Below are 26484 nucleotides of genomic sequence, written 5' to 3' on the forward strand. Positions count from 1 at the left end.
CCATTCCCCAGCTCCCCAGGGCAGGTAGATGATAAATAAGTGACAATAACAGATTGCTCACCGTCACAGCAGGCACTTCTTTGCCCCCAGAGAATTGATTTTTAATAACAGTGCAGATGACATGTGGAGGGAGTTGTCGCTGACACGGGTGTTTCGTGGGCCTCAATAAATCACATCAACCTGAGCCGCTGGAAAGGGCAGCTAGTTGGGTGCTGTTCATGAGCCCTGTGGAGAGCCCTGGGGCTCCCAGGGAGGAGGCTGGACTCACAAACGCCTCAGTGCTGGGCTTTGGCCAGAGGCTTCCCCGATCGGGCCTCAGTTTCCCCATCTATGGTATGGGCACCATCCTCTCAAGCTCGGCACTGTGGCAGCTCATGAGGACACCATTCAAGGGTGACATTCAAAGGATCAATTTGTAGCATCTGCCTTTCAAACAAGTGCAGAATGGAAATATGCACAAACCAGGTGACAGTGGGCCTGTGGGGCTGGGGTAGCTGAGGGTGCAGCCTTCCTCTTCTAACTCTGGGAGAACAGTAATAACAAATGAATATTTATCAAGTGTTTACAGAGGCTGGGGCTGGGCTAAGTGCTACGTACGGTATCTCATTAAGTCCTCTGAAGACCTGTGTGGCAGTTTCCACAATTGTCTGATTTTATGGATGAGAAAACACAGCAAGGGTTGGACAGCCGAGCCTGGGCAGCAGGGGGGCAGCTCCATGGCCATCCAGCCTTTGTGTGGAGCTCGTCTGCCTCAGATGGGCTCCCATCCCCCTCTAGGGCCAGGTGGGTGGAAAGTGTGGGGCAGGTGTGTTGGTTGAGACTGCCCAACGTTGCCCAAAGTGTAGAGTGCAGAGGCAGGGCCCTGGTGTGACCAGGAGTCTCAATTTTCCAAAAGAAAGTGGAAATTAGAGTTTGTGTGAGAAATCTTATATTGAAAAGTTGGTAATTTTTCCAAACTCTGTTTTTTGAAGCAAGATACCCCAAGAGCCAGCTGTTGGAATGGAAGCAGGGCCCCCGCCTCCCATCTTGTGATCTCTGGTGTGTGAATTTTGTTCCCCTTCAGAGGGTGATGGTTTTGGAGGCAGAGGAACACCTGTGGACAGGCTGGTCATCACAGTGGGGCTCAAGTCCCCTACAGTGCTCAGTGCTCTAGGGCAGAGTTCAACTGCACATTATAGTTTCTGCAACGAAGGTGCCATTGATCCCGTTCTACACACAAAGAAGTGAGACTCAAAGAGATCAGGTGATTTGCTCAAGGTCCACACATGCCAGTGGGCTTGGACCCCAGGAATGGGTGACTCTCACTTTCTCTACCCCGTTAAGCCAATACGGGTCCTGGGTGAGGGTGTGGCCATGCAGCAGGGAGCCTGGGGCAGGGAGTGTGGCGTGCTTCCCACAGTGCCCGCCCTAAAAGCCCGCACTGGCCCCGTACTCACAGCACGCGGAGAGACCTCAGCCCATTGAAGGCGTGGACGGGGATGCACCTCAGCCGGTTGTAGCTCAGGATCCTGGGGAAAGGGAGATAGGAGCTGTTGGCTGGTCTACTCTCTGCTATTTGCTGAGGACTGTTGACGCGGCGCACAGTCAAAGCGAACTGTTTCTTCAATATCCCAGTTTGAATATATTGACAAAAGCACCCCAGCGGTCGCCCCAGGGAGAGCCCTGGCTTCAGTGTTCCGGGCTCCTTATGGGCTCCAGAGCAGCCTGGCTCCCCAACCAGTTTATCCTCAGCCCTCCACCGGCACTGTCTTCCCCTGGGACAGGAAATTCCCCCATTAGAGACGACATTCTACTGGAGCCATCCTCGGAGTCACCAGGCTCCGGCGCCTCTGTCTGCCCAGACAGAAAGTTCCAACCTACATTATTTTCCTGTCATTGACTAAGGTCTGCCTTTCGCAGGGACTGCCTCAGCCCTGAGGATGGAAGGAGCAGAGAACCTGGGACCCAGGGGAAAGAGGGGAGAGATGCCCACTACTGCAAGACCCCTGAGCTAGTTATCGAGGGAGGAGGCGGTACTCACAGAGTAGAGAGGTGAGACATGTTACTGAAGGTGTAATTGGTCAGCATGCCGATGCTGTTGTTGCTCAGGTCACTAAGAAAAGTCAAACAGAGGGTCATGTTTACTGTTGGTTGCTTCTGATGGAGGCCATCCCCATGGATGCATTTCATCCATCCGTCCATCTGCCCATCTACCTAACCACGCACCCACCAGCTCACTCACCCACCTATCATCTACCCACTTATTTATCCACCTACCTGCTCAACTACCCACTTCCCCATTCATCTGTCCATACACCTACCCACCCACTCATTCACCTACCTATTCACTCCATCTGCCCATCCATCCATCCACTCACTCACCTACCCACACTCTCATCCATCCATCCATCCATCCTCCATTCCTTCACTTACCCTCTACCCACCTGGCCACTCTCCTGTTTATCCACTCGCCCTGTCCTCAGTCCATACGTCCACCCACCGACCCACCCCCCATCCCAGTCATTCATCTCACAAGTGTTTATTTATATTCAAGCAGCTGTTGTTCCTCCCTCCCTCCCTCCCTCCCTTCCTCCCTCTTTCCTTTCCTTTCCTTTCCTTTCCTTTCCTTTCCTTTCCTTTCCTTTCCTTTCCTTTCCTTTCCTTTCCTTTCCTTCCCTTCCTTCCTTCCTTCCTCCCTCCTTCCCTCCCTTCCTTCAGTTAGTCATTCAATTTCAAGTCTACCCATCCGTTTCTTTCTACCAACAAAACCTAACACACGTGGTAACAGTCTCTTCTTGTCTAGAAGAGTTTTTCCTTGATCCATCTTTGTTTCCACAGCGTCTTCACCCTCCCTCCCTCCTAGCATTCATTCACTCCATGGTACTAGCTTCTCTCTTAGGAGAAATGAAGTCATGTGAGTTTCCTTCTCTGCCAACTACAACCTCCAGCTTCTCCTGGGGGATAAATACCCAGAGCAGTAGCCACATGAGCTGCTCATTAGATGATCTGTAGGGCTTTTTGGTCCTCCGATGCCGGAGATTCCTGTGCAGATATGCTGATTAAGTGCTCCAGGGTGGGCCTGAGCATCAGTACTAAACAACAATGACAACTACTACCACTCAGGGCGTCCCTCCAACCTCAAGTTCACAACCATTGCTATTGAGCAGTGGTTCTCAGCTGGGGACCATTTTGCTCTCCCCGTGATACGTGGCAGTGTCTGCAGACAATTTTGGTTAACACCACTGGGGAAATGTTACTGGCACCTAGGAGAGGCCAGAGGAAAAAAGGCAGGAGGGGAGGGGGCTGTGACACACCCACAATGTCCACGGCAGCTGCCCACAGCAGTGAATGACCTGGCCTCCTGCATCTAGAGTCCCCAGGCTGAGAGCGCCTCGTCTAGATGCTACTGTGAGGGGGACCCAGGAATCCAGGCCGATGACAGTGGCCTCTCTTTCCCAGGGATGCTGTTTTCTTTCTGGAAGAACCCTGATTGTCCCCTGCACTGCTGCCCAGCTCTCCTGAGTGGCTCTGGAACCCCTCAATTACACTTGCCCACAGGATTACTCTGAGCCCATCTGGCCCCACTGGGCAAGGCGTGGAGCTCTGAGGACCAAGCCGAGGGGCCTGGCTCCCTGGGCTTGTCCTGGGCTTGGGATCCTGCCATGGAAGACTTGGAACCAGCAGGGCCCCTGATGGCTCCCAGGCTGAGGGCACCTCCTGGGGAACTAAAGGAAGAGGAAGGGGAGATGCTGGTTCAAGCTCTGGGCACACCTCAGCACGGCTCCACCTGGGAGAGAGGCTGGAGACTGAGGCCTAGGAATTCTACTGGGCCTTGTCACTTCCCCAAGCCAAGCAGGAGGGTGGCTGAGACGGCCCGTGAAGCTAGGCCCTGTGTTTCTTCAGTACCCCCTGGTCGGTCTTGGGGGATCAGGCTGCTCCTCCTCCAGGGAGGAAGGCTGGGGATGCTGCATCAACCTGCCCGCCCTCCCCACCCTCCAGCCAGCTCCCGAGCTACCCCTGGAAACAAGGGTACCCCCGAGGCAGCTCCTTACATAAGCGTCAGGTGTCGGAGTGCGGACAGCTCTCTGGGCACAGCTGTTAAGTGGTTTCCTTCCAGGTACCTGAAAGAGAGGAACAGAGTGACAACACCTGGGAAGGGACAGTGCATGGTGGTCACTCTCTCAGAGAGGCTGTGCTGAGTCTCTTCTCTCTCTGCTTCCTCCCAACACCTCCGAAGCAGACACCACACTTGTCAATTAATGCTTATTTGTGTGATTACTCTGTCATCGATGTCTTCCTCCACTGAGTTGGTAAGTTTCATGAAGGCAGGGCCTGACCCAAATCACCCACCATTGAATCCCCAAGGCTCTTTACACAATGGATACATGATGGGTATTCAATAAATATTTGTTTAATAAATAAAGCATTCATTGGATGCTCAGCCCTCGAAGTATCCTGCATGGCAGGAGTTCACAGTTGAGGAAGAAGTTTGGAGAAGTTCAAGGTCACACAGTAAGCAAGCAGTTGAGGTAGACTTGAACCTGGCTCTCTCTGACTATCCTCTTTTACCACAATTCTGTTCTGGCTTCTGGAGTGTGGTGGGAGAACCGAGCCACAATTTGTCTCAAAAATTCTAATTTGATGTTGAGTATTTGAAAACTGAGGAGAGAAGGGGCACATCCCTGTTACCTGGAACACTGTGGTATGGTTCCCAGTAGGCAGACCACATGGCAGGACCGGACAGGGTTGCAGGAGGAGGATGCACCCAACAGATGCAAAGGCTGCACCCCACCCCACCTGGACTCCGGAGCCCTGCACTGACTTGCTCCATCAGGACAAGCAACCTCTGGGGGCTTGAGTGAGGCTTAAGAGAAAGAGGGAGGTCTCTTTGCAGTTATGTGGTCCTGAATTACAAAGGCAATGCTACCTACTGAGGTTACTCCCACCCTCACAAGGGGCATGGACTAGCTCATTCACTGCCAAGGGGTTGTTAGAAATGAGGATTTTCCAAACTTAACCCCAGACCTGCTGGATCGGAATCTGATTTCCCAGCAAGACCCCACGTGACTGACAACAGTGTTAATTTTGAGAAGCACTGGGCTCGCACAACATAGAGCATGGCTTTCCCCTGCTGGAGCTTGGGACGGGTGCTGGGCAGATGAATGTCAGTGACTGGGGGTTGACTATTGGGAGAGGGGACCCTGGGAGAGCTTTGCATGGAGGGAAATCTACCCACAAGATCAGAGCAGTTCTGGTAGGCCAACCTAGTGGTTTTGCAATTTCGTTCTGCAGCCTGGCTATGGGGGATGATGCCTGTGCTACGTTCTGTCTCAGCCCTGCTGGAAGGCACGCTCTGGGTGGTGGAGCATGTCCTCCACAAGGGCAGGGAGAGGGTCAGTTTGGTTTCGTGCTGTATCCTCCAGTCCACAGTATAGGCTCACCTATTTGTTGAATGCATGCATGCGTAGAAGGGCTGTTCCTAGGACCCTGGATTAAAAACACAACACGTGGTGGTCTGAAGGGAAGCCTGGCTTGGCCCGGACACACATGCAGGATGGCCATGCTCTGCAAATGCTTCCATTTTCTGAAGAGCCGAATGAAAGTGCAAGTGACCATAGGGATTCTGGGATGCCGACATCATCTTTCAGGGAATGGGGAGGTTCACGACTCTGGGGGCCAGCAATGAGTCAGAGCTGCTTCTGGAGCTGTGGGGGTCTTTCTCTGACTGGTGCTGTGCCAATGTAGCCTCTTCCCTGCCTGGAGCCCTTGGAGGCTCCCGCTGCGTGTTAGACAAGGGCCAGCCCACTCCTGCCCACATCTGACAAAGCCGTTGTGGTCTCTCCAGTATTAGGGTTCTCCAGAGAAATGGAACCAAATGGAGATCTATGTTTAAATAAAAAGTACAGGAGCTCGTGGTTTAGGACTGTACTCTGGCAGGAGGCTCTGATAGGTAGAGTAAAAGCCCAGACGGAATCACCCATGCTAAAGGGCACCATCACCAAATCAAAACACCAGCTGTTTATCTGCCCTTGCAAGAAACCAGTACAAATAAGACAAGACTAATGGCCGAACTTCCCAAATAGACCAGTTGTCAACAGGCACAACCCCGAAGTCCCCTCTGCTGTAATTCTCATGCAAAACAAGTGACCTGAAGTAACCTGATGTTAACCCATCAGTGACTTTTCTATCGATCTGTCTCCCTGTCCCCGCCTTATAAGGAGAGTAACTTGGGGTGACCAGTCCTTTTTTTAAAAAAAATGTTTGTGGTGGGTGGGGGTCTCCGTGAAGTTACCCATGTGGTCTCGAACTCTCAGGCTCCAGTGATCCCCCCTCCCCAGCCTGCAAGGGCTGGGGTTTGGCAGATGCCCTGGGCCCCTGGGAACAGCCCTCTTTTTGGCCTTAGTTTCTGCATTTTTCAACCCTTCTCTGTCTATAAAGCCAACCCATCCACTCAGCTCATTGGACCCCAAAATAAGCCAGTTAAGATCTTTAAACTAAATTTGTTGTGACTTTGTCTTTTGACTATTACCTATCTATGGGGGGTGGGGAGAATGTGGGTGTATCTGAAGAACTGGCTCATGATAATGGTGGGACTGCCAGGTTTGGAATCTACACCACAGCCTGGGGGTGGACTGGAAACCCAAACAGGATTTCTATAGCTTTCAGAAATTCTGAGAAAAAAAACTCCTTTTCTCTGGGAAACCTCAGGGTTTCTGTTGTTAGCACCCTCAACTGATTAGGGGAGACCCTCCTTAATGTTTGGGATTGTGATCCCCATTACCCAAGAATTCTACTGATTATGGGTGTTAACTGCATCCGCAAAATACATTCACAACATCTAGATTGGGTGCTTGACTACTGCCTTGCCGAGTCCACACAAGAAACTGACATCGGGGCCAGGTCATCTCAGGTTCATCTCCCACCAGGCTCCCCCTTGACTTCTGGTCTTTCGCTTCCAGGAGCACCTGAGCTTTTTGGTGGGGTCATGTCTTGGCCTGCCGAGTCCCTCCTCTCCCTCCTCACCCCACCTCTTACGATGCCTGGATCTCAGCTCCCCATGCACGGGTGGCATCGCAGGGCCCCAGAGCTCTGGGTGTATTTTCTTCACAGCATTTCACCCCACGGTGACGTCTCCAGTGTGATTCTGTGATGAGCGTTGGCAGAACACGTCGCCCCCACCGCAGGCCACCGCTGCCTGGCAACGCGAGGCGCTGGGGACAGTGGCGGCCCCGGGCTCCCCAGGAGGAGCTGCCCTTGGCACTGCTGAGCCGAACAGGGGCTGCTTCAGCACAGAACGTCCCCAGTGGACCTGGCATCGGGCTTAGAAGATGCGGAATCAAAAGGCCTCCCTTCAGAAACGCAGCTGTGGTGTGTGGGAAGCTCCCTTTGAAGGAAGCCCTTGATGGTGACTCTGAACTCCAGTGTTGCCTGTGGCTCCATCCCGGGTCCCTGGAGGGCCCATTTCCGAAGAGTGCCCTCCTGCCCCGCCAGCCTCAGAGCTACCGAGCGTTTTGAGTGGGTCAACCTTTGCACTGACCTGCATTTAAATGCTTGGTCTCAGCCCAGAGCAAGCACGGGAGGGGACATCGGCCTCGCATGAAAGTTCACACAGATCCTGGAATGAACACTGCCATGGCCGTCCGAGCCTCGCACAACCAACAGACATGCACAAAGAACTCTGGGACCAGCTGGGTGGGACAGATGAGGGAAGCCACCTCCAGGAGACTCTACTTGGGGCTCTGAGCCATGCGGAGCAGCTCAGTAGTCAGGCTTCCTAGGCTCACAACCTGGCTATCCACAGCTGTGTGACCTTGAGCAAGGTACTTAACCTTGCACTTCCCAGATGTAAAATGGGGCTTATAATCATTATTAACTTGATGTGATTATAAAGATTAAATGGATAGATCTTAGAGCAGGGCCTGAGAGAAACTTTGAATATATACACATACACGTACACACACACATTTACACACCCACATCGCCATCCAACAATACATAGGAAGATCAAAGGAGGATTCTGACCACTGGTTGTGCATTCCCTATTCTTCCAGAATGATATTTCTAAAGGAGAACTGTTCTTTCCACTGTCCTGCTTAGCATTCTTCCCTGGCTTCTGCTTTTCCCTGGGGCTGCAGACTTGGCCTTCGCTGTGGCCACAGAACTTGCTTCAACTGCTCTGCACACCTGTCCCCTTTCCTCCTGTAGTGGTCACAGTTGGTGGCCTTCTGGGTTCTTTCTTTTTTTCTTTTCTTTTTTTTAGTTGCAGGTGGACACAATACTCTATCTTATTTACTTATTTTACGTGGTGCTGAGGATTGAACCTAGGGCCTCACACATGGTAGGCAAGCACTCTACCGCTGAGCCACCAGCCCAGCCTCTGGGTTTCTTGAGTACAAGATCCTTCCACTCTGAGGGTCTCCTGGTCCTTGCTCCCTGGTTATTTTCCTGGGAGTGCTGGTCCTCTTCCTATCTGAGATGTCTGCTCTGCTGGTTCGCTGCCGCTGCCTTTTTAAAGCAATTCTTTTTAATGATCTAGGACACCAGGACACCCTGACGTAACCACGAAGCTCCAATTCAGTCCCCAACACTCCCTGCCTGCTCCTGCTCCCCTCCCTGAATCCACTCATCTTTTTTTTTTAAATTCCTGTCCTGTGGACACACCCAATGCCATGACCCACCATGCCACCCCCACCCCCACACACACTTAGGAAAGTGTGGCCAGAATCTTTGCACGGTTCCTCTCTTTCCCTGTCCCTTCTTCCTCCCCCTCAATCCCCTTCTCTACTGATCTTTCCTCTATTTTGATGAAATGCCCCCTCCCTCCCTCTTTCCCTCTCTCCCTTTCTCCCTCCCTTCCTTCCTCCTTCCTTCCTTCCCTGGTTACTGGTCTTCTTATTTCTCCCCCACTTGATTTCGGAGACAGGGACTCGCTGTCACTCCTTGCTGAGCTTCAGTTCCCAGGTGTGATAAGCCCAGTAAACACTTGAAGGGGCAGTGGGGGGCCTCCCAGAGCCCCTCTCATGGCCCAGTGGCACCAAGGGGAGTCCTCTACTGATGCCATCTGCTGAGGTCTCCTCTGGAGCAGGGCCTATGCCAAAGATAGGATCAACCCATCCAGCTGGCTCGAGACTCATTTCTCTCTCCCTGGGCCAGAGAAAGACAAGGACGCCATCAGTGCTGGGTGGTGACTCTCTTCAGTGCTCTGGGGAGCTGCTTAGCACCTGGGCACAGCAGGCCCTTTTTGGGCAGCAGCTGCCATGGCTGGAGAAGGCCCAGTTGTTGGGGTGGGCCCAGCCAGGATCCAATGGCACCTTGACTATGGTGCCAGGCATCTTGAGCTGGGCTTTCTCTGCTTGGCAGCAGGCAGCAGTTCTGAGAGGACTCATGGTGTCGCCTGCCAATCTCCAACAAGCAAGGGCTGCAGGTAGCACTCAAAGGCACCTGGGCCTCTGCCACCGAGATAGGGGGTTAGTGACTGGGTGTCAGGTCAGACAGACCTGGGTTGAAGTCTGCACTCTGCTGCTCAGTGGTGATATGATCATAAGAAAGGATTCAACCAGCACAGAAGACAAATACTGCATACATCTCCTGAAGTGGACACCCTGGGCACGGCGGGCACAGCCCCTCCAAAAGGCAGGACTGGCCTGTACTCCACAGTGCTGCTGTCACACCCCCTTTCTCCCCTTGAGCTGGTAGCCTGGTTCCAGCCTCCCCCAGCACCAGGGAGTGCCAAGAGCCACAAACTGCCTGCAGGGATCTGCCTGTCGCCCAGGGGCCCGGGATACTCAGGTCCCAAGGCAGGCCCTGGGCAGGGCAGGAGGGAGACTCTCCCTGGAGGAGTGGCCATGTTGCTGAGTCTAGGGGGACAGCTAAGCCGGCCTGGGGAGGGAGCAGGCCTGTGTCGGGGAAGAGCATCAAGTGCCAGACTGCGCAGCACGTGGGCACTGCCAGCTTCCATCAGTCCCTGCCCAGTTTGCAGGGCTCCCAGCACAGGCCCTTAACGACCCTCCATCTTGTGCTCTGGAGCATCTTTGGGGAGAGGGGAGTCAGATGCTCCTCCCCTGCCAGGCAGAAGCCCTGGGGAGCTGGGCTTCCTGATTCCCGTCAAAGCCCACGTTGGTCACCTTGGCAAGGTTTCCCTGCCGTCTTTCTGAAATGCCTTCAAGGGCATCTGGCTGGTGTCTGGCTTGAGAGGCTGGGTGCAGTGTGAAGGCTGCTGGCATGGGGCTACTTACAGCTCGGTCACTTCCTTGGGCATGCCTTTGGGGAGCACGCGGAGCCCCTTGTTGCTGCAGCGCACCACGGTCTCCAGGCAGGTGCACTGCTCTGGGCAGCGCGGGCTCAGAGGGCAGCTGCTCTCGTCGTTGCCTGTGGAGAGCCCCAGAGGTGAGCGTGGCGGGACATGGCGTCCACTAGGGGGCGCAGACAAGCAAGGCCCGGGGCAGGTGCCACCCAGCTGTTAGCAAAGGCCAGGCAGAGCCTGCTCCAACTCTGGGCCAGAGCCAGGCTGGAAGCAGCTGCTGGCCTCACCCTGGTTGGAGGGGGAAGGACACACACCTGGGGGCAAGGAGGGTTCCTGCCCTTCACTGAATTTGACTTAAAGCCTATTAAGGAGGTTTGGTGAGGCTTCCGCACAGAGGAACAGAAAGAGGCCCCTGCAAACCAGATCAGGGCCAAGAGAGCGGGCAGGTGGGGGCAGAGCCCTGGCCTCCTCCCTCTTCCTGCTCTCTTTCTCCCCTCCCCACTAAACAAGCCCTCTTGGGTGGTGAGTGTGTCCCTCAGTTGATCTGCAAACCAGTTAATCTGTCCTTAGATAATGGATCAAGCAAATTTATGCAAACGAATATGCCCTCTGGGATCCTGAGACCCGGTATCTGAATCTTCTTGAAATCTGTTTCTCATGGGCATAAACCTTGGACTTCACCATGACATAGACAGGAAAAGCAAGGCCGAGGGCTCCCATGTACAGTTGTGTAGGTTCTGTACAGCACAAGGGGGCCACAGCATCCAAGGGCACCGACCTCACTGTGGACATGGCAGATTAGTCGGTTTGGAAGCCCAGAGCGGCATGAACCAGCTCATGCTTTAGTAAGTCAGTATATCAGGATGGATTTCTGAAGATGGAAGAAAATGGCTTCAGAAAGGGGCACCTCATCATTTGCAAGGGGAGCCTCTTAGGCTGGCTGCAGAGCCCCCGGAGCTCCAGCATGTGCCCCAGGGTGGAGTGGGTCAGGTCCCCGGGGATGCAGACAGCTGCACCTGTGCCCTGCCCCCTCCCTGCTGCCCAGCAAGCTGCCCAGGCCTCTCACCGTCACAGGTGAAGTCCTGGAGGGCCACGTCCTGGATGGGGATCTCCTTGAGGAAGAAGGGCTTCTGGCACCTGGGGTTCCCGCTGACAACCCGCCTCTTCCTCAGCCACCTGCCGAGCCAGGCCAGGTGGCAGTTGCAGTTGAAGGGGTTGGACAGGAGGTTTCTGAGGGCGAGAAGGGCTCTCAGGGCCAGCCTCGCCCTGCTGCCCTGCGCAGCCCTGGGACCCCGCTGCAGGTGGCGGGAAAGGGCAGGCCCAGGGCCTGCTGCAGCCCTGCCCTGACACACAGATGGCTCCCCGCAGCCCCGCTGTGGTCCTGCTGAGGAGGACTTCGGCCTCCTGCCAGAGCCTCTGCTGCTGCTGGGGCTCCAGCCGCCCTGCCTCCCACTCTTCCCTGGAGACCCTCCTCTACCTGGGTCCTGGCCCCCGCCTCCTCCCCATCACCTGTGGTTCTCAGTTTCACCAGCACCAGCCAGTTGAGGGGACTTCTCTGAGCTCAAGCGGGAGGCAGCAGCCTCCCGGCCTCTCCCTTCCCGTCCTGGGCGGCTGTCAGCTCTCCTGATGGCTTCTGCCCTTATTTACTATCTGCCTGGCTCTTGGAGCCCAGGTTCATGGGGGGGGGGGGCCGCGGCTCTTGGCCTCTGTGTCTGGAAACCAGCCCACTTCCGACAGGCACTCGTCCCCTGTGTGGGTGACGTGGCTGGACTGGAGGGAGGTGGGCAGCAGCCTCTGCTACCAAGTCTGCTCCAGGAGGGGCAGCTCCACGCACCTCACATGTCTGTCACCTCACTCACACTATCACAGTCGCCCCGGGGAGGAGGGGACATTATTCGCATTTCATAAATGAGGAAAGCTTGGCCCAGGGAGGTCACCTAAGAGGGCCAGAGAGCCCTCGAGTGGCTGCTGTGTCTCAGTCACCCAGAGCCCGGGCGTTGGCTGCCCTAGCAGCATCTTTCCCCTGAGCCTCGGCAGCTGCGGAAGTTGGGCCCGTGACCTGTCCCTCTGAGCATCTAACTTGTCTTTGGTTGGGGAGGTCCTGGGAGCGGCTGAAGGTGGGCCACAGTGAGCCAGCCCACGGTGTTGTTCCCAGCCATGGACCCCCTGCTGAGGACACGCCCTCATCCCACTCATTCGTGCATTCAGCCCTGGTGGCCTGGGCCTCTGTACACTCATAGGCTGGCATGTGCCTAAGCTCCCCACAGGTGCAAGCCTTCAGCATACAGTGGGGAAGGGGACAGCTGTGTATCCCTGTCCTTCCAGAACTTAGATGACAGGAGGCAAGTGATATGCGACTGGTGGCGGATGAGCAACGAGCGGCGAAGCTGAGGAGGTGGTCAGTGTTAGGAGAGCAGGGCTCAGGGGACAGGAGGATGCAGAGGGGCATGGGGTGGGGCAGGTGGCACCTGAGCAGAGAACGGAGGGACAGAGGCTCAGAGGAGGGGGTGCCAGGTAGTGTGAAGGGCCAGCAGAATTCCAGGAGAGAGTGGGCTGGGTGGGGGAGGTTGGAGGGGGTCAGTGGTGCTGGACAGGAGGCACGGAGGCCAGGCAGGTCATGAGGGAATGGCCACAACTCTCATGCTTATTCCAAGTGACATGGGCATGTGGATGGGACAGCGGGTGGCAATAGGAACTGCAGAAACTGCCTTTTTTTTTTCATTCATCTCCTAAAGGGTGTTTGGAGAAGGGAAGACATAACTATCCACAAAGGACAGCAGAGCCACGTGGTGTTGGGTCCTTTCTATACGGCAGGCCCTGGCTGTGTGCCTCAGAAACTGCAGCGACCCAGCCTCCTAACAATCCCAGGAGGTGGATCAGGGGGAGTAGCAGCCTAGGGATGAAGTCCCTTTCCAAGGCCACACAGCCAATGAGAGGCAGAGGCAGGGTTTGGACGTAGGAAATTTGGCTCTAGAGTTGCAGCCTCCTTACTGACACGGTGAACCCCCAGGGCAGGAGCACTCACTGAGGTGAACAGAAAGCTGGATTCAGTCCCTGCTGGTCACATCACTGGTCTACTTCAAAGTCCCATTGTTGCTGACTCATATTGGATGAAGGGAGCCAACAGCCACCTTGCAGCCCAGCCCTGGCCTCCTCTTCAGTCTTGCCTTGCACCAAGCCTCTCATGCTCAGTGCAACGGCCATGCTGGGCTTGCTCAGCTCCATGTATTGTCTATGCTCCAACTGACCACAGGGCCTTTGTGCATCCCCTCCTGATGAAGGATATGTATTTCCCACTCTCTTCCATAAGCTAACTTTCCAGAATACAGCACCAGTATTTCTCAACAAAGCCTGTGTTGGGTTTTCACACCACTGTGGACCTCCCTGCAGCAATTCACTCTGCTGTGAGCTTCAGTAGGGAGTGCTGGCTGGGTCCATATATCCTCGGTACCTTCGTGAAGCCCAGAGTACAGGGAGCCTGCAAAGTTCTTTAAGTAGACAGAGGTATACATGACCATGGCCTTAGACAGCAAGGAGCTGGGGGATGGTGAGGTCTGCACAGGGGGAGCCAGGGAGACTCACATGGTGGACAGGGAGACGAGCGTGGTGAAGGCCCCAGGGGTGATGGTAGTGATCCGGTTGTCATAGAGGGACAGCAGCCTCACAGAGCTCAGGCCTGCGAAGGTGTCATTGCCCACACAGCTGATCATGTTGCTCCTCAGCATCCTGCAGGGGGTGGGAAGAGGAGCAGAGGCCTCAAGACTTCCTTCTGCACACGGCACACAGTGGCGGGTGTGACTAGTGGGGTGCTCCAGCCACCCCCAAGCTGGGCCCTCCAGGCTACTCAGATCCGACCTGTAAATGCAAGGCCTGGATCCCTGGGGCCAAGTGTGAACGTGTGTGCCCTTGCTTGTGCGCTCCACTTACTGCGCCAGCGTCGGGTGTGCGTGTCCCCCTGTGCTCATGCCTGTGGCTGCTGCAGGGAGAAGGAGAACCCACGGGTCGCTGCGCACCGCCTCGTGTTCACACCCACGTGGACAGGCGTGTCTGCATGTGCTTGTGGGCCCGGGGCACGTGTCTGTGTTGTGCATTTTTAAAAACACGTGCACATGTGCATGCTTGTGGGGAAGAGTGTGCTGTGGCTGCCTCTGCGGGTTTCTGGTGCTTGGGAGGGTGCGTCACGGAGGGACTCCAAGTGGTGTGTCCGAGTGCCATGCTGACCTCTTCCCTTAATGGACTGGGAGGTGTCCAGGGTTCCGGCTCCAGGGGTAAGGGGTCCCATAGGTCAGGATGGTGTGCAGTGCCCCGCTGCCTGCCCTACCCTCAGCCTCCCTCCAGATTCCCAGTCCACTCACAAGGTCTTGAGGCCGCTGAGGCCCCGGAACATGCGCCCATGCACAGCCTCCAGCTGGTTCCCGGTCAGCATCAGCTCCTGCACGCCGGCCGCCCCGTCGAAGGCCCCCTCTCGCACCTCCTTGATCTTGTTGTTGCTCAGGTTTCTAGAGGAGGAGACAGATGGGGGAACAAGGGGGCACAGGGTCAGGATGCGGGGGAGCCACGGCCCTGGGGACTGGAGGGTGGGGAGCTGTCGCCATCCCCCTGACATTTGTCCTTAGACCCTGTGAAGCAGGAGCAAGGGCCCCACACAGCAGACGGCTTGGGAGTGAAGTGTTGTCACAGTGACCCTCTTTCCTATGCCGGGGACTGGCGGACTTAAAACAGTGATTCTCCAACTTCTTTTGTGTCCTCCCCAGATTTTCTCATTAAGCAGTGGTTCTCTAGAGAGGAGGGCCGGGAAAACAAAATACATCTCCTCCCATAGGGATTCGCACCAGAACCCCAACACCAGCAGGCACTTCTGTTTGTATTCACTGAGTACTTATCATATTCCCCCAGGAGAGATATCCAGCCTTCACAACCACAACCCGAACACCACCATCAATCAGACAGACCCTGCTGCACTCCGATCTTACAGGAGACCTAGGTTCAGAGAGATTAGGTAGCTTGCCCACAGTCACACAGCTGAGAGAACAGGGATTGGAAGCCAGGTCTTCTTGCACGTAAAAAGTGCTACACTGAACTATCCCCTTCACAAGTGAATATTCCTTTGATAACGCAGAGCCTCACTCCCTGATGTCACCAGCTTTGCAGAATTCAGGACTGGGGATAGTGTGTTTCTTAAAGTGAGCGCTCAGTGTTGTCACTTATGCTTCTGCTCCAAGCTCTGAGGGCAGGTCCCTCCCTCCAATCCTCACACCCACACCCTGCCACAGAAGAGGTGGAATGGCAGGTCAGGACACAGGCCTCCTAGACTCCACCTGACAGGGAAGGAAGGGCTTCCAAAGACCATCCAGATGTCCAGCCCTGAAGGCACCCCTGGCCAGTGGATGGAGCCAGCTGAGGAAGGGTCTAACCTCCCAGAACACAGCAGAGCCCTGCACAGGAAAATCTTCTGCAAGCAGGAGACTCCTGGGCTGCAGAAAGCCTGCCTGCTCGCCAAGCTGCTGAAGTCCCTGGAGCACACCAGGTGGCCTGGTTATGGCTGTGACTGAGGCCTGGAGGGAGGGCTCTGCTTCAGGTCACAGAGGGGGTACCCCAGAAGGGGCCACAAGACCACCCCAACTCCCTCTCCAGCTCGCAGAGCTCTGCACTGACCAGCAGCAACCCCGGTGGGTGGAGCCTCCCTTAGGGACTGACCTGGAGCTCCTGGTGGAGCCTGGGTCTCCAGGGCTCCCCGCAAATCTCCCTCCCTTTCCCTGAGAACCAAGTGGGCCACTAGAGAGCCACAATGCGGAGCCTGTGAGCTGGAGTGGAGGGGACAGTCCTTCTTTGGAAGCATATGCTCCTTGTCTTGACCTTGGTCTCCTCCCCTTTCTGTCCTGCCCAGAGCACAGGAGGCCACACCCCCAGGCCCTTCCCCAGATCTGAGAGTGGGGGTGGGGGTGTTCCCTGGAGTCTCCTGAAACTCCGCGGCTTTTCGTATCAATCCTGGTCACCCAGCCCCAGGCTGACCCAGGAATGGAGGTAATGTGTTGGGGAGACTGCAAATTTCCCCCAAATTGGATGTAGGAGGAGAGATGAAGGTTCTCCCGGCAGCCATAACTCACCGCAGGCTGCAGGAGAGGTTGGCTCCAGGGAGCCCCGGAGCTGCATGGGGATTAAAGTACAAGGGCCAAGCAATGAAGATGAGTTAGGGCAGCTCTGAAGTGGGAGGCTTCCCATTTCCTGACATCTGTTTCTTTAAACGAGCAAAATTAACATCACATTACTGTAAGGTTTGTGAATTGCATTTCCTCAGGCTGGGAGAATGAAAAACAGAAGGGAGGCAGAGAGGGGTGGATAGAATTTTCCTGAAGGGCCAGCAGCTGCTCTCTCCATCCATCAAAGCCCTCCTCACTGCTGCAGGCTGCAGAGGAGCGGGGTGGGGAGCACAGCCTGGGTGGACACTCCAGGAACAGCTGAGGACATCCGGGGTTTGTAGAGCTCTGACATTCCCACAGCAGGCATTCCCCAAGGGGCTCCCCCAAGGAAACCCCACCATGCAAATCCAGGGCCACCAGCGGCCTCTCCTCTCTGCAGCCCCCATGAAGGAAAACTGCTGCCTTGGGCCTTTGCCTGAGGAGGACGGGCATTTACACCTGAGGGCTCAGCCTTGTCCACTCACCCTGGGGACAGGGACGATGTAGAGGGGTCTCCCCCAGTCACACAGAGGTCTTGGAGCTGGTGGATTTGTCGGGCTGCTTGCCCGGGCCCTATGAGGCAAGGCCTGGCTGCTCCAGGTTTCAGCCTCTTTAGGGTTGCAGCCAGCCCATTAGTTCTGACTAAGTCTAGTCCCAGTTAGAAATGCCATGGGAAAATTAAGTGGAACTTTCTGGGAAAGGTGAACGCTGAGTCATGATGGAGCACGTGCTCAGTCTTGCTGTCAGGATGGGGAGGTCCTGTTCACCCTCTAGGGCCCCTTCCCTCCCCCTCTGAGGTGGAAATTCTCTTGCAGCTAGGGTGACAAGCCCAAGTATTCTCAGGGTCCAGGTAGTGACTTAATGGTGACTGGGAGCAGGCCAGGAAGGGTGAAGGGATCAGGAGGCACAAGCCTCAGCTAAGGGGGCAGCTGCTTCTCAGTTCAACTCAACTGGACCCCCTTGGGGATGTAGATGTTCCAGAAGGTTCCAGAAATCCATACTTTCTGGTTTCTGTAAAGACTCCTGGTTTTTAAAGGTGAGCATGTTATGCTAATACGTTTTAAATACCAAGATCACATTTATTAACTTTATATTATAGTTTGTCCAGAAGTTATTGTAAGTTGTGTATCTTTGAGATATGCCAGTCGCTCTGGTGTTCTGAAATGTTGCATTTCTCTAGAAATAATAGCTCTCGTGCACTAAAGCAAAATAACACAAACCAGGAAAAAAAAAGTGAGCAGCAAATTCTTCCACCACGGGCTGATCCCCTGGCGCGCCCCTGACTCTGGCTGGAGGACCACCGGTTTTCAGCCTCTGGTTGAGCTTCTCCTTCAGCATTAGAGTTGACCTGGAAGTCTACCTAAGAGAGGTCTCAGTGGCTCTCTGCATGTGACGTCGTCCTCCTTCCCTCCCTTCTTCCTTCCCAGTGCTGGGGGTGACACCCCAGGCCTCATCACGCTGGGCGAGCACTTGACCACTGCTCTGCGTCCCCAGCCATGGTCTTGCTGAAATGCTGCATTGAGCTCCCACAGCAGTGAGGATCCTGTGCCATATCCCAGTCAGGGGTGCTCCCGTCTGCGTCCCTGAGTACAGGCCATGCCCAAGGGAACCCCACGAGGAGGGCTCAGCCCCACTCTCCCACCTGGCGGGCAGGGCCAGAGGTTCAGAAAGCCATGGAGTCCCACCACCTGGCTCCATGTTCACGATCTTGCCTGAGTGCCCTAAAAGGCAGAGTCAAGAAAGGTGACTGGAGGACCCTGGCCCTGGAGTCCTCGAGGAAACTCGGCAGGCCCAGGCCTGGCTAGCTCTGGCTACACGGCTGGGCAGACATCGGGCGGGACCCACCACCTCCAAGGAGGGGCCCAGCTGGGGATGCATCTGGGGACACAAGGATCTTTGGTTGTTGTTGTCATCTGTGGTGGCAGCTGGTGGCCTTTGGGATCAGCCTTGCCCCTTGGGTCACTGGTTGGTTGGCTGATCCTCATGTATATACACGGCTTTGCGCCACACCAAGGCACACACACGGCTACTGCCCTCCACGGGACACGGGCTCCCTGCTAACCTGCTCTGTCACCACTTCTGGCTCCTGGCTCTGCCACTCGCCTTTTGACCTTGGACAAGTTACTTACTACTCTGCCTCAGCTTCTTCACTTGTGAAATGAAGTGATATCAAAGTTTTTCTCTGGAGAGTTAAAGGAGACAATGTCAGTAGCATCTAGCACTGAGTAAAGCACCTGAGAAGAGCCACTGCCACCTGTCATTATTGCTATCATCATGACTCTGTCCTGCCATGCTCCATATGTGTCCCACTTCCCAGGCTCCTAAAAGTGTCTGAGTTCTGGTTTTAGTTTTTAAATTAATTATTTTTATTTTAATTTTTAAATCTGTGCATCATACCTGTATCTAGCAGTGGGATTTTTGTACATACTTGTACATATCGGTACATGTAACAATATGACAGTGGACCTCGGTCAGTCTCGCTCCCCAGCTCCTCCCTGTTAAAATGTCTGATCAGCCACGCTGCTGCCCCTCCATCTCCTGCACCTCTCTCTGAGCCGCACACCCAGCCCCGTATTCACCTCTGATCCCCATCATAACTTGCAAGTAAGGTGAATTTATTTCTATTATACAAATGCTAATAAAACTAAGGCCTATAAAGGCCAAGGACAGTCCCCTGGTCACACAGCTGGAGAAGGTCCAAGCTGAAGCCACAGGGAAAACAGGTCTGCCTGCAGGTTCTCCCCAGCATCTAGATGCTCTTCAGAAGTGGGGACACTTGGCAGGCCTGACCTTCATTCCAGTGTGGCAAATAAGGGGACGAGCCTTGCCCCTTTGGATGAGAGCTGGGCCTACATTTGTCACAGTCCCCACTCCTCCCTTTTGCTGCTGGGTCGCTGAGACTGGGGTCAGCAGCCCCACATGTGTTTGTGTGAGTGTCTCCCGAGGTGCAGAGTCGGCTCTCTATGCTTCATCCCTAGCATCTGTCTGCAGGGAGGCACAAAGAAGGGGAGTCACACCTGAACCAGGAGAATGTGTGTTTCTCTGCAGAAGTGAAGGCTGTCTGCTCCTGTTCGCCAGGCACTGGACTGTCCTGACTCTCCTAGCACCAAATCCATAGGTGGGTAAGCTTCTGCCTCAAGGTCAAAACAAGCACGCATCCCTGGTATGAACTGGGAAGGACATCTCCTGGCAGGTGATGGGTGCTATTTGGCTGGGTCCCCGAGGTCCGTGGAGTGCTGGACCACAGTGACAGCTCAGAGTGCTCTGCATTGCCCACAGGTACAGACCAGTCCCTGGGGCTGTGGCCAGGGTGGTACTGTGGGCAGGGAGAGGAGGGGCCAGAGCAGCACCAATGAGATGTGATGCTGCCCAGGGCCTAGGAGGGGTCTGTCCTACCTGTCCACAGGGTGCCGACGGGTGAGGTACAGAGAACAGAAAAACAATAAGGAGTCATAGCCAATTCCCATTATGAATAGCAGTCACATTCTGCAAAGTCACCAGGTCCACTGAATTAGCAAACACAGAGCTGTGGCTCCCGGGGAAACACAGGGTCAGGTCCTAGGAGGCCTTGCCCACGGCATTTCATCAACTCATCAATAGGAGACTTGCTTCATGAGTGTTTCTGCTTAAAGACACCTTATTTAATATGTTATTGATTCATTAACATTGAACTTGCAGCCCGCAGCAACGTGTCTCCTGCCTGAATGGAAGACGTTCCCCAACACACGCATTTCCTCCCCAGGCCCAGCACAGGCTTCTCAGGCTGAGCACAAACTTGCAAATTATGTGGCCCTGAATAAACTGCAAAGGGACACTTGTTTACAACACGAGGGCTGAACACAGCTGGCGCACCAGCTTTCGACATCAGCGGGGGACGTGTGTAGGGTGACTGAGTTCTCCCCTGCAGTGGACTCCGTGCATGGCCAAGAGTGGCCCTGAAAGCAGAAACAGTCTCGATTGTGGAGCTACATAAATTCTAGCCAGCAGGTGGGTTTGCAAATATGTACTCTGAATAATGAGGACGGACTGTATTTCCCTTGCTTTGGAAGCAGACCCAAATTCTGGGGCCAAGGGAGATGAAATAGGGGGTGGGGGAAAAGGGTGTCAAAGAGAAGACAGCCTTGGAATCAGACAGCAGAGACCATCTCTGTGCTGCCTTCCTCTGCTGGGGCACCCAGGAAGGGAGGAGGAGGAAGGAAGCCCAAACTCACACTAGTGTGACTGTAGGTGGATCCAAATTTAAGTACCAGTTCTGATATGTGTTTGATGTGTGGTCTTAGAGAAGTCACTGAATCTCTCTGAACCGCAGTTCCATGACCTATATGAAGGGGACTGTGAAGCTAGCACAAAATGGGTAAGGACAAAATGACCAATGCATGTCCAACAGGGCACATGGCCCCCGCTCAGAACGGGTACCCTAATAGTATGGCAGTGTTATTTTTGTTACCTTTGTGACTTGGTTCCACTTGGGCAGGGAGAGGGTTATGACAGAGGACAGCCCGGGAGCAGAGAGGAAATAAAACACTCCATCACTGGTCCTCACCCGGGGCCCAGCTCTTGGGGTAGTGGACGTGGGGTGGGGTAGGGCTGAGCAGAGGGTCAGGGTCAGGGATGCTGTGGGCGCACGCTTATGGCAGCATGTGACCATGAGACACAGCCACATTTCATTTTGGCTGTGTGTGTCTGTCCTGTAGCCCAGCACAGGCCATGGCCGGGGTCAGCAGGAGGCTGGGAGGGGCTGCAGGAGGCTGGGAGGGGCTACAGCGGGCGAGGGGCCCCAGGGCCTTGGCTTCTACTCTGTCTGAACAAGACCTTGGTCAGGGAGTGTGGTGGCTGCCCGGCTCCTGAAGTTCACTTACATTTTCCGCAGGTTCGGCAATTTCTTGAAGATGCCCATGGCCTCTAGAACAGATATCTCGTTGTCGTTCAGTCGCCTGCAGAGAAGCAAGAGGGCGAGGGGGTGGGTCAGCTGGGGTGAGGCGCCTCCTTCACGCCCTCTGCTCGGCTCCCTGCATGGCTTTGACTGGGCCCTGACCTCGCATTCAGCTAGGGCCCCCAGAGCCAGGGGACTTGGCAACTGGGCAGCTGCAGAACGCGGCAGGAGAGGGAGCATACTGAAGGCCTCCTCCCCTGCAGGAAACCCCTTCAACCTGGGTGGAGAGGCCTTCTGGAATATTCTCATGGGCATCCATGAGAATATTCAATTGCCAAGTGTCTGCCTTCATTTTGTGGGAACCTTCATTTTGTGGGTACCAGTGGCAACCTAGAACACACCGGGAGGCTTTTACAGCACCTCACCAAGCTGCTCAGCTCCTTCCTGAGCACTGTGAACGCGGGCAGCTCTGAGGCTCCATGCCCAACCTTCCTACTGGCTCAGGGAGGAGCGAGAGGCTGGACCTTCCACGTCCTGTGGGGATTCTGGAAGTCAAAGAGAATGACATGATCCCAGCCCTGCCTTCACTATTTACCCAGGGCCTGCCCTAGGCAAGGACTCAAGATGAAACTCTGTGCTTCTCTCCTTCTTACTCTTCCCAGTGGATGCCCTCGTTCTAGAGCTAGGAAACGGCCTCAGACACGAGAAGCAGCTGGCCGATTTCAGGAAGACTGCAGGGAGCAGGTGTCAGGCTCAGGTCCCTCAGCCCCATGGGCTGCACCTTTGCCTTACTAAGGTATGCATTTGAGCTCTTCCTTTTTTTTTTTTGGATAAACCAATATAGCCCTTCAGTAGCATGGCAAACAGGAAGGTCAGCTATATCTAATCATTCTAGTAGTTTTCTTGCTTTATTACAGTTTTTAGCTTAATCCCAATCTTCCTGGTGGCATTATCAGCTCTCCAGGGCCAGCAGAGGCTGTCTGCCTGCTCTTCTCACTGAAGATGGACCTGGGCATCATAGATGAGACCAGCAAGGGGCCTGGCTTCCCCTGAGTGCTCAGGATGCATTTATAGAATGAATAAACTGGATCTTCCTGATTGAGAGCGAGCCGTCCGTGCATGGCCAGGTGTCTGCCTTGGCTTGTTATGCAGAGGATGCCCAAGGAGTAGCCCTGCAACTAAGCCAGAGGGGGGCCACCTCCAGGAGACCCCCGCCTGGGCTGGTGGAGGGTGACTGGGGTGCAAGGGGAGGGGAGGGTGTTCACACGCAGGGTGGGACTTACAGGTCCGTGGCATATTCGGGGATGTGGCTCGGGATGCGGGCCAGCTTCTGGTTGGAGCAGTCCACAATGGTGCCCTCACAGCGGCACTTTTCCGGGCACACGAGGTCCATGAAGCACTCGCTGCTCAACCGGCTGCGGTAGTCCTCGGAGCCTGGGCGGGGCCAAAGAGGGGCGTCAGCGTCATGGGTTCCCTCGCAGAGGGCCTGAGGTTGTCCATAGTGGGGGAGGGGAGACAAACCAGCCCCATGAACTGAGGTGCGTGTGGGGGTCACACGACAGACACGGCATCACCATCATTGGTGGGCACGGCAGGGTGCTCTGTCCTGTCCCTGCCACTTTTCCTGTGATCTTTGAACTCATCTCTTTCATCCTTAGGGAAACCAGGCTCAAGATCCGGGGCTCTTATGCTTTTGTGGGCCAGGGACCTGTCTGAGAAGCTGAAGAAAGTCATGGACCTTCTGCTCAGAGAAATACCGCAGGCTGCATGGGTAGAGAATCCAGCCTCCAGTTTGAGGGAGGCTCCCTGCTCCATGAAGCCTACCACTCACAGAAGCTCTAACTGTTCCTCATGACCCAAGCAGAAGAGCTTTTGCTAGGGCTTCTGTGGGGCTCCCTCAGGGCTAGGAATAAGGCAAGGGAAGAAGTGCAAACTCAGTTGCCTTTTGGGGCTTGACAATAATGAAATGAACAGAGGAAGACAAACCTGTGGTCCTAAGTGACCACTGACATAGGGCCTCAGTACCGGCAAGACAGTGATGAGGGTTAGGCAGGTGGGGGTTTGGAGCCCACGACGCTCATGATTGGGAATTTGGCTCTGAGTTGCCCAATGTTTCTTTTCCTTTTTATTTAATTTTTCCTCAAGAGAAACCAGGTATTTAAAAAATATTGGTATTGAATTCAAGTTTGAAACATTGTGAAATAAGCATTTGAGGGTCGGCTCTGACCTCTGTCTTAGAGACTAAGTCCTATTTAACTATAGTGCAAGGGCAGTTCCCATGAGTTAAAAGTTGGAGCTAAGATTTATTTTTTCAAAATTGCATTTCTCTCAAGGTCATACAGCAATGGCAAGGAGACTGACAGTCTGATGTCTCTGAGAGGTGCCCTGGGGAGCAGCCGGCAGACCTCAGTGAGCACATGAATTATGCTGGCGGTAATGGGGGTCTCCTGTTCTTCTATCAGACGGGAGTTCCTTGCTGGCCAGGTCTTTTCATTCTCTCACCCCACATGCTGCAGTAGCACCAAGCTAGGCAAACAGGGACTCGGTCCACATGGGCCCATGCATGTGGGATGCCTCCAGCACCCGAGTGTCCCGTGTGCATTTCTGAATCGTCTCAGAGTGTGGATGTGGCTTGTTGGTAGAGCCAGCTGAGCGATACCTTGGTGATCTTATCTGTGACCTTATGGGGCGCTAGTAGTCTGCAGGTTTCAGCAGCAGAAGGCATCAGCTTGGCCAGGCTTTGCTGTGAATTAGCCTGAGCCTCTCCACAGGTGAAGTGCAATCAAGTAACTGCTCCTGCCTCACCCGGGTTGGTATGAGGCTGAGAGCAGGATCCGGGAAGTGGAGCCTCTCTGGGAGAGGCAGGTGGAGTGTGGGTGCTTGTGGTTCTACTTCTGCTCCCTTCTCTGCCACCTGGCATGTCACAGGCCACTGACGTCAGGGGGCTGATGTACGAGCTGCTACTTGGCTAGAGCCAGGCAGTCTCCTCTGAGCTTGGGTGATCCCATGGAAGCCCTGCAATACCCCGAGTTTCCATTTTATAGATGAGGAGACTGAGGCCTACAGGGTACTATGTGCATGGCGAAGGGATGAACCCAGATCAGCTGCTGCCAGGGGCCATGGAACCAGCACAGCACAGAAGTGCTTTTAGACCAGAGCTTCATCCTGTGCCTCTGGGAATGACACACAGTCAGACGTGGTGGTGGGGGTGGCATGTGGGATTCTGCTCCGGTGGGCTACAGTCAGGCAGAAGGCAGGTGGGTTCCCTCCCTTCCTACTACCTCCCTGTGGTGATTGCTGATGGGGGATGAACCTGGTGGTCATTGCTCTGAAAGCAGGGAGCCAGAAACCTGGCTGTGTCCTCCGTTTTTCCTCTGCTTTCTCCCCATTCCCACTTCATCCAGCTTCCTACCCCCAGGCTCATGTGAACGGAATGGAGGCCCGTGTCCTTGTGATTTAGATGGCTTCCTGGCCCAGTGTATAATGAGCATCTCCTGCCTGTGGCTTGCAGACATCGTCCCACTGAACCCCGACACCTGGGCAGGCCGGGTTGGGTGAGTTCCATTTGTGAACCCTTTCGAGGCCCACAGGGTACTTCCCGCTCTTGTGCCCTGCTGGTGGGTCCACGTGTCAACGGTGTGCAGGGGCGAGTTGCACGTGTGCGTCTGTTTTCCCTTTGCAATGTGTCTACAACGGGATCCTTGCAGAGCTGAGGACCCTGCCTGCCGATCACAGGCAGAAAGACAGGAGGGGACACGGTTTGCTCTTCAACACGAAGAGCCTGAAGACTGGCTGGCTGGGGACAGCCGCCTGTTAAGTGCATTTTCGTTTTAATCAAGGTGAGAGCGGCCGTGGTTAGCGGGAATCGCTCTCAGTGGTACAGTTAGATTATAATGGCGGACCTCTGTGGTGGAGCTGCTGACCCATCTTAATGAAATGATTTTGCAATTAGATTCGATGGACTAATGTGCTCTTTCTAGCATTTCTCCCCCTGCTGTTTTTGTTATTGCCCTGGTTTGCAATAATGAGGGGGTCGGAGAGTGATATTTCACGGGAGCCAGAAATGTTCATAACGGCGTAATGTACATAACCAAAAAAGTGGGTTCTCCAGTCCCAGCCAGCCCGAAATGCCACCTCCATCACTTCATATTTCATTACCGAAACTACCCAGGGCTTCTCGGAGCCATTTGTTATGCCTAATGCTCATAACTACCCAAAAGTATTTTTAACTTTTCCAGAGCTTTAAAAGTCAATTTCAATCTCAATGCATATTTTTCACTGCCAGAAATACTTAGTAGGAGGGAACCAGCAGAATCAGGCAGCTGCTTCTCTCTTTGGGGCGGTTCAGACAGGAGAGATCTCGGAGGATCCATAAAACTCAACTGGAGAGATCTCGGAGGGCCATAAAACTCAACCCTGGCTGAGGTGCGCCCTGGGAGTGCTGACGTCATCTGGCATTGTCCCTGCTCCTGCCCCTGCACCCCTCCTCCCCTTTTGTGAGCAGCTCAAGACGATGACACTTGGTAGTGATCACAGAGAAGCTTTAATAGACAGGGTGGGGTGAAGGTGGACATCCACAGCACGAGACTTTACTAGGAATCCAGCCTCTGGCCCCCTCCTGAGACGGATGCATGTGACATGTGAGGGGCCTGGGAATGGGCAACAAGAGCTCCTATTCTTTGGATGGATTGGCTGGGCTGGTTAGGGGCCAGTACCAGTCCCAGGTGGATTGGAAGTCACCCGGACATCATTATCTGATCAGCAGGGATCTGCCAACTGCTGTGGCCAGGGCTTTTCTCTGTCCCCAGTAGCCCTCTGATTAGTGGAATAAGGAAAAGGAGGAAAAGGGCAGAAAGAGGAACTGGGGGAGCGTGACGGCCTTTTCAGTAGCTTGGAGAGGAAGTGGTATGGACAGGGGGGCTGAGTGTGAGTGGGTCAGAGGAGCGTTGGCAGGCACACAGACATCCACGTATAGGCAGGGCCGGGACCTGACCCCAGGGGCCGGAAGATGCTACCTGGGTTAGCAGGAGTTTGGCCAGCAGTTGTGCAGTGAGGTGTCCTAAGCTGTCCCCACTTGATCTAGTATGAGTGCATCCAGGGCTGGAAGCAGAGAAGCTCATGGTCATGAGCTTGGCGGGAGGGCACAGTATGGATCCACTACCCAAGCCTGGCTCCTGGCATGGTGGGGCAGTAGCAGGGAACTCAGAATT

General features: G+C 54.7%; 1 protein-coding gene across 4 annotated transcripts in view; it reads right to left on the reverse strand.

Moving 5' to 3' along the window:
- The window catches only part of Slit3 (slit guidance ligand 3), a 583956-nt gene that overhangs the window by 75583 nt on the left and 481889 nt on the right, over positions 1-26484 (reverse strand). For all 4 annotated transcript variants that reach the window (XM_078052276.1, XM_078052277.1, XM_078052275.1 and 1 more), the window contains exons 15-23: positions 22558-22708; positions 21261-21335; positions 14578-14721; positions 13805-13948; positions 11289-11452; positions 10215-10347; positions 4032-4100; positions 2021-2092; positions 1437-1508 (exon numbers count right to left, since the gene is read on the reverse strand). In XM_078052276.1, the coding sequence (XP_077908402.1) occupies positions 1437-1508; positions 2021-2092; positions 4032-4100; positions 10215-10347; positions 11289-11452; positions 13805-13948; positions 14578-14721; positions 21261-21335; positions 22558-22708 (1024 nt within the window). The remainder of the gene's footprint in view (positions 1-1436; positions 1509-2020; positions 2093-4031; positions 4101-10214; positions 10348-11288; positions 11453-13804; positions 13949-14577; positions 14722-21260; positions 21336-22557; positions 22709-26484) is intronic.

Source organism: Ictidomys tridecemlineatus, chromosome 1 (genome assembly GCF_052094955.1).
Source record: "Ictidomys tridecemlineatus isolate mIctTri1 chromosome 1, mIctTri1.hap1, whole genome shotgun sequence".
NCBI classification, from domain to species: Eukaryota; Metazoa; Chordata; class Mammalia; order Rodentia; family Sciuridae; genus Ictidomys; species Ictidomys tridecemlineatus.